Source organism: Meleagris gallopavo, chromosome 5, assembly GCF_000146605.3.
Source record: "Meleagris gallopavo isolate NT-WF06-2002-E0010 breed Aviagen turkey brand Nicholas breeding stock chromosome 5, Turkey_5.1, whole genome shotgun sequence".
NCBI classification, from domain to species: Eukaryota; Metazoa; Chordata; class Aves; order Galliformes; family Phasianidae; genus Meleagris; species Meleagris gallopavo.
Genome location: NC_015015.2, coordinates 39,439,010 through 39,450,530, shown reverse-complemented (window position 1 = coordinate 39,450,530; position 11,521 = coordinate 39,439,010). Strand labels below are relative to the sequence as shown.

The 11,521-nt window shown below is 36.6% G+C and overlaps 1 protein-coding gene across 14 annotated transcripts in view; it reads right to left on the bottom strand.

The window, feature by feature from the left end:
- NRXN3 (neurexin 3) overlaps positions 1 to 11,521 on the bottom strand; it is an 896,531-nt gene that overhangs the window by 98,637 nt on the left and 786,373 nt on the right. For 8 of the 14 annotated variants that reach the window (XM_031553628.1, XM_031553623.1, XM_019615804.2 and 5 more), the window contains one exon: positions 6,702 to 7,009. In XM_031553628.1, the coding sequence (XP_031409488.1) occupies positions 6,702 to 7,009 (308 nt within the window). Of the gene's footprint in view, positions 1 to 6,701; positions 7,010 to 8,335; positions 8,396 to 11,521 lie in introns of all 14 variants that reach the window. The other 6 variants (XM_019615790.1, XM_031553624.1, XM_031553622.1 and 3 more) reach the window with 1 other exon arrangement.

The window sequence follows — 11,521 nt, the reverse complement described above, 5'->3', positions numbered from 1 at the left end:
AAAAAAAAAAATCCAAATGGAACTGTATGCACTGGAAGCTTTCTGGCAGTGTCTGCAGCTTCTAGGCATTTTCCTTATATATGAAAATAGCAAGCAGAGCAGATATACTCTAACAATATGTGATCCAATCCTACAACTATATTTGAACTACAACCATTCATTCTACATCATTTATTCCTAACCAATTGCTTTTGCAGTACTGGAAGTCTTCATCGCACATCGTTGCTGCACAACTAGCCTAGAACAAAACACTTTTTCTATACTATCATTTTGCTTGTGATCAAATGTATGGTCAACTATAATAACCTTAGTTCCTGAATACTGTATTTCAGGATTTCAGATTTTGAAAACAATCTTCCATGTAACTTACAAGAATCCATTCTGGCAGGGCAAATGACATGTTTAAATGCACAAATGGATAATGTGCCTTAAAAAAAAAAGTGCACAGTGATGTTATTAAGAGTACTTTCTGAGAAATGAATGCCTGCCTGTCTTAAGAAGATCCACATCAGTTTACTAGAGCTGTTATTGCAGATTCTTATCATTTTATTACAGAAAAGAATATGCATTTGGTCACCTGAAATCAAGGGAATATTTCAAGTAGCTCTTGTCAAGAAGACAAGAAATTTTACCAGCGAAAATCTAAAAAAAAGGTTGAAATTTCTAGAAAAGCGCTAGCCCAGGCCTCTTCCTCACATATTAGTCCAACATTTCATTTAAAAAATTCATAGTAGAGCAGAAATTAGTGGCTGTTTCAAAACAAACTGATATTTTACTACAAGTCCCTTACGGTTGTTCCTATCTGCATGTTTAAGACAATGTAAACTCAATCATTGTACAAATCAATTAGCTGACTCAGCCCTTTCTTAGCCTGAATAAATAGAAAATGTGGATTCTCAATAGGACCCACAGAGAAGTGGCTCAAGAAACTACACGACAATATCACTACATGAAAACAGCTTAACCAAAGTGAGTATAAGTCATGTGCTGAGAAAACATTGTGTGCACCAAATTGTGACACTCAAGTTTGCTACACACATCAATGAAGTCTCTCCAAGGAGTCATGCAAGAGTTATCTCCATTTGGAACTCACAATAGTTATCAAGTTCAATGTTCAAATAACACTGCTGATAATGTTAATAAATGACAGCAATCATCAGCACATAAATGAGCTGTTTTACAAATGCAATGATCTGTGCTAGTGTAATTGTGCTTAGGAGAATTACACAACTAAGTTTATTCCTACTGTCAGTACCTGTTAGCACCTGGAAGCATAGGCAGCTCAGAAGAATAATAGTACAGTAAAATTATGTTCTCTTTTTGGATGGGTATTGAAACCCTGGATCCAGAAGTGCAGCACATGTATCTTCCGCAGAAGGTGAATGAAATAATGAAAATATAAGGATCATATTTCAAATTATAAGAGGTAATTTGAATATCCTGATCACTACATCAATAAATATAATTTACCCTCCCTCCAGCTTCCAAACCACATTATGATCATATCTCTTCAGAAAAGATGTGACATTGAACAGACAAATGTTATTTCGTGTATTATGCTGCTGAAATGTAAATCTATGATCTCACTCAATAAGGTTGCTGGTTAGAGGAAAGGATGCTAATCTGAAAGAAAGTACAAGTCAGAATCTCTGGTCTCTTTACAAAAAAAGCAGTTCAGGAAAAAGCAGAAAAGGAAGGATGAAAGCCAGACCATCTAATTCTCAAGCAGTACCAACAAGGCAATAAAGTCCAAATTTAAAGCAGACAATACGAAAAAGGTTTTTTTTTCATTAGAACTTTACAGTCTTTGAATGAAAATGTCACTAGTGACTTATAAGAAGCAAAAAGTAAATTAAAGACCAATTTATTTCCCCATAAGCTATTATCGATGAGTATTAAAAAAAGTACTTTGGGAAGATCAAAGAGTGACACAACTGTATTTGTCTTAGTTGACTGAAAATGTCTAATTAGACTGACAAATCTGTGCTATTTTCCTTTGTGAGATACACAGAAAAAAGGAATTTAGCCTGGACCTGCATATTCTGGAAAGACATTAATCAAGATTATTGGAGAGCCTCCATCTAAAATAAATTTAACAGGCTGGAAGGCATAATGGTTAAAATCAAAGGTTGAGAAACTTATTCTGAGACATACCAATGGCCTGGACAGTCTACATGGATAATGGGTAGAAATCCACATCTATTCTTTATAAAAGAACATTCTGCATACTATATGTCATACACTGTCATGTTGTCACTTTAAGATCACATCTGAAAACACACAAATAATTTATTCTTTTAAACTCCAAGCTACATTTGAACAGTTTGGCAAGCATCATTATCCTTATCTTGGTACAAGAAATTAAGACATGCACCAGAACTTCAATAGAGTACGTATCTTGTGCTTCCTCATGGACAGCATAATCATAAAATCATGGAATCCTTACAGTTGGAAGGGACCTCTGAAAGCCATCTAGTCCAACTATCCTGCAATGAAAAGGGACATCCACAGCTAGTCAGCTAGTTGCATGAGGCCTTATGCAGCCTCTCCTTGAAAGTCTCCAGAGGCAGAACATCCACCACATCACTGGGCAATAATCTATCTGATCTCCCAGAAAGGTACTGATTTCTTTTCCACATAAATTTTTCCATGGTTTTGGTCTTATGACCCCAGCTATCCAAGCCATGGAGCAGACATATTAGGGTCAGTGAGCCCTAGAACCTCCAGAAGCTTATCTGAAGCAGATCTCTTTTTATTTTCCTTCAGGACACTCGAAAAGATATTTGATTCACAGACACATTCCTATCAGCAATTTTACTACCATGAAGTTATACATCTCACCCATTTCTCACATAAATTCTTCTTCTCTTCCACTAAACTGAGTTTCATTTCCTTGCAGAAATAGTATACATTTTGAAATATAATTAAGTTATAGATATTTTAAGTATTAACATTACTGCCACATGATATTTCCAGTAACATTTTTCTTTGCTTTGGATGTTTGTTTAAAACTATATCCTACGTCTGGGAGCTTAACAAATTGTTTAGTATGTCACTGGTCTGTGTATATGCAGTGTATTTTTAAAGCATTTCATTTTCCCATTTTCATTAAGTAAAACTGTGGTCAAAAACACTACGGGCAGTGTTAACAAATTGCAGGAGATATTATGATGTACACTACAAACAGAAGAAATCTTTGCAGTTATGCTGTTTTGCATTTACTAACAAGTGATACATAAATCCAAATCCTACTTGTTGTTTTGGATTTTGTATCACTTTGGGATGATGGATCTTGAATTTTGCACAAGCTTTATATACATTTCAAAAAGGAGAAGTTTCAACTTCTTACATATGAGAATGCAATTCAAATAGCAAAGACTGCTCTAATACAGTAATAATAATTATTTAACCTTATTTTTCAGATTAGGTATTGGATAGTTTTCTTTGTATCTTAGTTGGTATTTCTGCAATGAATCAGAATGCTTCTATGCTAAGTAGTGTACTCACGCAGAATAAAAAGTTCATTTTGAACTCACAGAGATTTCAATTTAAGTATAAAACATTATATTGCAGATACGTACAGGTAAATTGAATAAAAGTAAAGAGAATAAAGGGATGAAAAATGTGATAATATTGATCAGCTTGATAAACAGCTGTCCCAGAACATCATCAGCATAACCACTGAAAACTTTTTCAACCACGGTTAAAGGAAGGTTTCATTGACACTGGAAGTAAAACCTAGTTCTGCCTTGCAAATGGTAATCTGGAAGCAGAAAGATTCTTATGATCAAATTTAACAAGCCCCTCCCCCAAAAAATAACAATGCTGATAAGCATAGGAAGGGAAGGGGCTAAACAGAAAGGCCTTGAAAGGAAAGAAAAAATATTTACTTCTGAGGAAAATAGGGAAGAGAAGCTTGAGTAGGGTAATAACTAACTGCACATAGCCCCAGGTGGCTATATTTAACATTCCCCAAAGAACAAACTCATTCTATTTGATTTTTCTACCACTTATATCTCAAGTTGTAAGCAGGCCTGACAATGGTAATGTCTAACACTAGCAAGATAAAATAACCATTAGGCATCTCAAAACCACAGCTGAAGATACTGCCCAAAAAGAAAATGACAATTTCTTCTCACTTTTACTGCAGAAATAATGCATTGCAAGCTGACAGAATCAAATTCTACCAAAAGTAAGGAAGAAAGTAGAGCCATTTGTGCTGTGGCAGCAATAAAATGTCCCAGCATTGAAATGCAGAAACTTGTAATGGAGATACATATTGACTTTTATCTTGCTTTCAGTGGGCAGCATGAAGTGTCAAAGAGTTATTGCTTTAATATCATCTAAGATGAGACCATTTGTTGTGGTGCATGTGTATCCAGGAAATCATTGCTCTAACCATGTTTTTAGAAGCAGTTTGACACTTTATTAAATCTTCTTGATGCACTTTCAGCATACAGTGGTCTCTATAGGCCCACTGAACTACCACGTAGCTTAGGCAGGAAGCTTTCTGGAAGATTTCCTCATCAAATATTGCAGGGTGATTTCCAGCTTCACTCAGACCACTAAAGTCCAGTACTACTCTCTGTTACATTCCTATAGCTAAACGCAGTTCTTTTACCTTTATAAATCATAGAAAATCTCCAATAAACTACAGTAACAAGAGCAGGATCTGGTCAACACTTCATCCTTCCGGAGATGTAATCATACAAAAATTTTCTTTAAAATTAGAGTAAGCCTTTGAGGAGAAGGAGCACTAATTCTTTCACAGTTTATGACAAACAGGGAAGAAACTCTTATTTGGCTGAAACTTTTACAAATGATTACTGAGTGTTTGAGTCTCAAAATTCAATCAGTCTCAGTCCTGCCACCAACTGGATGTAGTGCCAAAGTTGTTGGGGCAACACTAAAACTTGGCTTGAAATTCATTTTTCTGCAGCAGCAAAAATAACTCACAGAACTGCAGAACAGTTGAGGTTGGAAAGGATCTCTCTTTCCATCTGGTCCAATCCCTGTTCTAATGGGAACATTCAGAGCAGACTTGGTGGCTTTTAAAGATCTCCCTTTCAAGAATGGAGACTCAAAATTATTTGCTCACTCTCACAGTGAAAAAATGCTTCCTGATGCTCAGACAGAACCTACAGTTATCAGTTTGTGCTGGTTGCCTCTTATCCTATCACCAGGTACCACTGAAAAGAGACTGTCTCTGTCTTTTTTATATCCTCCTTTACTGTATTTGTTCACATTGATAAGATCCCCTGAGCCTTCTTTTCTCCAGGCTGAATGGTTCCAGCTCTCTGAATTTCTCCTTGTAGGATAGATGCATCAGTCCCTTAGCCACCTCGGAGGCCGTTTTGTAGACCCTCTCTAGTAGTTCCATATCTTTTTTATGCTTGGGAACCCAGAACTGAGCACAGAACTGTGGGTGCGGCCTGACCTCCTAATATAGTTAAGAGGACAATATTGTGTTTTCATACCCTGTGACCAGTACTAGATTAAAAATAAAGAGAATAGCCATATATACACAAACACAACCAGTAACCGATGAAATCTTCTGAAACAGTAGAAGACACATGTGTTACTTGCATGATTCCAGATTTCAAAGTACTTAATTTCATTAGGTCTTCCATTTCCAGCAGCATTAATTGTTTCAGAGGAGATGGAATCATTTACATTTTTTCTCTAACTACACAAAAATATACCTTTCTCTGGGGGTTTAATGAAGGCGCTCTGTGATCAGTTATCACTAGGTAGTGTCTCAGTCAGCGTACATTAGTGTCAACAAAAGCACATTACTTCTACTTGATGAGGATCGTATGTAAATAAAAATTTTAAAACGTACTTCATCCTAGTTGATAACATGATAGTATACTACTGAAATAATGATTTTCAAATACTAATCCACTATTCAACTGGTTATTTACATTATTCTTTAACCTATACACACAAGAAGAGCAAATATAAGGTTTTTATTTCTAATCAGTACCACCATCTGGCTATAACCAAATAAGTAGTTCAAAACCACTGTATTTTTAGGTACGAACACACTATGTTGGAACAATCAAGCCAGAATATCTGAGATCTGGCCAAAATATCTGAGATCTGTTTATCATAGGAATGTGTTTTACCAAAGATGCTGAAACTGCTCTATGTTGGAGCAACTTCATTTTGCAAGAAAGTGATCTAGATGGTGTTTTCTTCAAATTTTCTAAGGGATGGATGTAAAAGGAAAATGAAAAATGGCTCATCAATCAGGATGTAATGCTCCACTGCTTTTCTCTCCATTATGAACATCAGTGTTGCAGCAGTATATAGTATCGTAGTGATAAATAACCATACACACACCCCCCTTCAGGATTTGTTACTCTCTTAGCAATACATTTCACAGTCTATCCAACTCAAAAAACATTTAAAATCTTGTTCTAATTTTCTTTGGAGCAATTTTACTTACCTAAATGTGATTGCAGTTGAACAGGAGCAAAATCTGTTATTATTACATTATTATAAATATGTGTAATTCATTGAGTTTGTTCACCAACTCAAGAAGACAGCACACTGTGTGTTGACTTATCTTCACAAAAACATTACAATTAAGAGTATATAGATCATGATTCAGATAACAGTTCTGGTGAACTTACAAGTGAGCAGAGAAATGAGATTAGTTAAGAACCCAAGGAAACACACAAGACCAATAGACTCACCTGGATGCTAGGTGGTGAACGATTTTTTCGGGTTGTAGTGGTGGCCATTGTAGTTGTGGTTTCCATGACAGTAGTAGACATTTCTGGTGGCACAGATGTTGTGGGTGTTGTTCCCAAGATGGAAGGGACCTCCCCGACAAGACGGACACTTCCATTGATTTTAATGTTAGGGTTGTTCTCTGCTGCCATGTTCAACACTTTCAAGCCATTGTAATAGAGACCGGAGAGTTGGCCTTGGAAGAGACGCCCTCTGTCTTTTCCTCCTATGGCTATTTGCGCCTGGGTGTTGAAGATCGTTAACTGTCGTCCTAGTGAAGGGGGGTGGAACAACATTATTGCTAGACATTTCCTTTACTTTGTACCTTACATTGAATCCTGGCCAGAAATAATAGACAACAAAGAAGTAGATTCATTCTCAGTAGTGTTTACGAAGACTGTAGGGTAGAAATAGAACATGAAAATGTATTGCCTATGATTCATTAATAATAGAGATTATCTTGAAAGTAAGAACACCTGAACCCTCATCCATCCATAGCCACCTGTGCATCAAAAATCCAGAGGAGCTTTGATTCAGTCAGAAACTTGAACCCGCTCCTTTAGAGTTGGACCAGCCTTTAACTACTAAAAAGACTTCAATATGTGGCTTTTTTTCCCCACTATCAATTCAAATCACAGTACCTGTCAAGCTTTAACCCATTAAAAAAACCTTCCCTTTTGACTGGTCAAAGGGTGGAATTGTCTCATAAAACCACTTTTAACATTGCAAAGGCATTGAGGGGTGGCCTGAGGAGAGAACATCAGAAAAATTGATGGTGATCAATTGTGTTAATCACCATCTATACAGGGATTGTATGTGAAACTTAACATAGGCTTATTCATGATCTTCCACCTGAAAATTTTTTGTTGCAAAGGCTCACAAAACTAAAACCAGGAAAAAAGTGAACACTAACATATCATGATGTCCCTGAAAGAGCAAAGTTCTTAAAACAATAAGGATAACAACTACACCCCAGAAAGCCTTACACGTAAATCCCACTTACAGATGTTTACATTCAAGAGTAGGCAAATTAAGAGGTTTATTCAAGGTCACACCTTGAGTATTAGGAGTGGACTGATATAATATGTAATAAGAAATACACTTTTTAAAAAATAAATCCTTATAACAATTGCCAATTCTATTTTTGTAGGTCACTTAAATCACATTTAGCCTTGTCTGCTCTATAAATACTGCTTATGTCCCAGGCTGTACTAGAGTGATTATGCTAAAAAATAAATTGCTTCATGCAGTGCAAAGATAGTGCCTATAATTTCACTGTTCCTCAGAATATTAGGACCACACCAGCTGGAATCTATTGAATTACAAGAGAGACAGACTGGGCATTGCTTTGAAGGATTATCAAAACAGCATCAAGACAACCACCATTCAAATATTTTTGATCTCCTGCTTTTATGAAATTTGTACCATGTGTCCCCATCCCATTCCCGCTCCCCAGGTCTCACTCACCACTTCCTCTCTAGTCCACCCTGACTAGAAGTGCAAAAAGCCACCATGTAGCAAAGCACAAAGTATAACCCACTGCTCATTTATTCACAGACAGTGGTTAAAGCAGATCAAAATACAAGGGGGAGCTCACCAATTTTGGTGGTCGTCGTGGCAGGTCTCGAAGTCAAGTGGTGATGCGGTGTTGCATCATCTTATGGTGACAGGATGGACCATGGGGAAGAGAATGGGGACAAGAGAAGAAATGTATCTGAAAGGAGTTCCTGTCCCCAGAGAGGACCCTAGCTAACTGAGCAAAAGTGTATGAAGAGGTGCAACATATGGACACATGTGAAGGTGAGTTGCGCATCCCTTGTGCTCCTCACCCACAGATTTGTAAATGAAACACTAGGACTTGATCAGGGTGGAGGAACAGCACTGATGAAAAATGAGAAATAAAAAAGGAGGGCGCCCTTCCCCTGGAAAATGTTTAAACACTTGACGCAGCATTTTGCATCTTAGGATGTTTTAAACTTACCAGAGGATCTTTATGTATGTTAAAGCAATAAACATACACTGGAGCCACAAATTCCCAGCATGTAAAATCAGAGTCGTTTCTTTTTTTCTTTTTTTTTTTTCCCTCTCAGTCTTTCTGCTTGTCTATGAGGAGAATAGGATCCAGTAAAAATATCCATCAAAATGTACAGCTCTTTCAGTCCAACTCCCCTCAAATCTAGAGGAAGTTGTACTGTACACTGTAGAAGGCCAAACTTGTCATATACTATGGCCTCAGAGACTGATTTTCTTCCTAGTAGCTCTATCCTGTTGTGCATTAGATTTTCTAATGGATATGCTGCCAGTTCCTTACTTCACCACCTTCTGTTCTCCTTACATATTCCCTCTCCCTAGAACTACATTTCCTTCCATGCTGTTTCTGTCCCTACACACCCAGACACTTGATTTGTATTGTTCCATCCTTCTCACTTCACTTATGATACAGTGCCAAAAAATGGAGGTGAGGTGAATAAATAGCAGGGAATATAATCACCCATCTTCTTTCACTAATCTTGAAATGATACTCCTGAAAATGAAGGGAAAGTGCTGACTTTTCAAAACTTCCCAGTTCTACTCATTTTTTCTCCCTAAACCAAAACTGTCACTTTCTATCATCTTTTACCAAATGGAAAAGGGGTGGGCAATAGTGAGGAAGAATCTTTTCTTACTGCTCCAGGAGGAGAACTTCCTAAACCAGGGAAGAAAAGGGGTTCTGGCTCCTCCCATATTACTGGAGAATTATGGACCTACAAAGGATGTCATTCACTCTATTCACTCTAACCCAACCCCATAGTACATCTTTAGATATGTCTGTCATATCTTTTGTTGTTTTTTTTTTTCAAAATGAGAAATTAGGGGGGAAAGGAGGAGAAGAGGAGAAGAGGAAAATCACTTCTCTATTTCCAGACTTTTTTCTGCATCTTCTAATGCTGACACCTTACACCAGGGAAATGGCCCCACTCCAGTAAAAAAAAAACCAAAATTTTGATTGTGAATTTTGGAGCTGTCCTTGTTCAGTAAGTGGACTGCCAGTTCTGGACGATTCATGCACTACATCATATGGTAAACACCGCAGACAACACTGGTACTAGAACTCTGTTTGCTAAAAGAACAATCACTTGATTGACTTATCTATAATATGTCATTCTTTGCTCTTCACTCTATGATGGTGTACACATGCATGAATAAAGACAACAGGGAAATGCATATGAAATGAGAGAATATCACTGAGAAAATGTACACATAATTCTGCCACCACCGACCTCTTCTAACCATTTTTTTGATTATATATTAGACCTTAATCCCCCCCTAAGTGAAATTTAGTGGGCTGCTGAATTTGATTGAGGAACTGTATTTATAAATTCTATTAAATGTGTAAGGGTTGTGAGCTTATACTCTATATTTTCCACAAAAAATTCTTCCCACTGCTTAGTGCCATAGTAGAGAAAAATGGCAAGTGTATTTTGTGTTTTTGAGGTGTTCTTTAAACATTCTGAGTAGTTCAAGTTCTCATTTGTTTGCTCTCTCATTGATTTCTTCATTTGGAAAGGTGAATACCAATAATAAGATTTCTCTGTGAAATTTCCTGAAATATAAGCTTTCTATAACGCTAGGAGAGATTTCAGGCCTGATTTTGCAAACCCAAATTCACATCAACAGTTCTTGCTCCAAAAGTGCAGCTGTTCACATCAATCAGACCTCTCACGTAAAAGGAATTTGCAGAATTAAGAGCTTCCAGAATCAGACCTTTTGTTGAGATGCATCTGTGACTTTATCAGCTCCTCATACTGCAGAACAGGTTATATCTGAATCTTAGCAAGCACCAGGTATTCTACTAATAAAATAATCTGGTTTTATGATATCTGAAATTGAACAATTTAGAATTTTTTTTTAAACTCACAATCTCAGTGAAGTTAATAGTGCTTAGTGCTTTACTTATAACTCGTATAATTCAAGATTGTAGGTGCGTACCTCTCTGAATACTGTAAAAATTTATAAAATTAAAAAAAAAACTTCAACATTAATGATGTCACATCAGAAGGATGCTGCATTATATACATTTCATTATTATGAATTATATAATAGTGGTACCAAAATAATACCAAATCTATGGCATGAAAATACTCAATTAGAATGTGTTTAATCTTACCCCACTCAAGCCAAGAACTAACAATGGAAGACAGCTTTTCTGTATGTTAATTCATTTATGAATCTGTCTATTCCTCCACTCATCAGTTCATCTTATTCAATTTTGATAGTGAGCTATGCCTTTACTCATCATCTTTATACAGAAGGTATCCATGATTCAGTAAGTGTTGGATGGATGACCAGATGGATGAGCAGACTGGTGAACAGCTAGGTAAATTCTTCATTCTGATTTTTTGGGCTCTATATAATTTGCTGAAAAGGTCTATCTACATTGGAATGAAGGAACGAAGATGTATTATCACAGGTGTTGCACTGCATGATGCCATTTTCCTAATACGAAATGCGAAGATTGAATTTCCTTTCAGTCTGGGAAAATCACACCTCTATGCATCTAGCCTAAAATCATTCCTTGCTTCAAGTTTCTGGATTCTCAAATATTGTCTTTCAGACCCCACTGCATGTGTGATTGTCTTTTAACAAAGCATCAATATTCACAAAAGGTAGACTTCAATTCAAATCTTTAGGATGGCTTACAAAGGGAAAGTACCTTGGCATGCTTATAAGCTCAAACTTAGAGAAGCAGTGGCACAAAATAAATCAAAGAAAAAACTTGTAGAAAACCAGAAAGGAAAAAAAA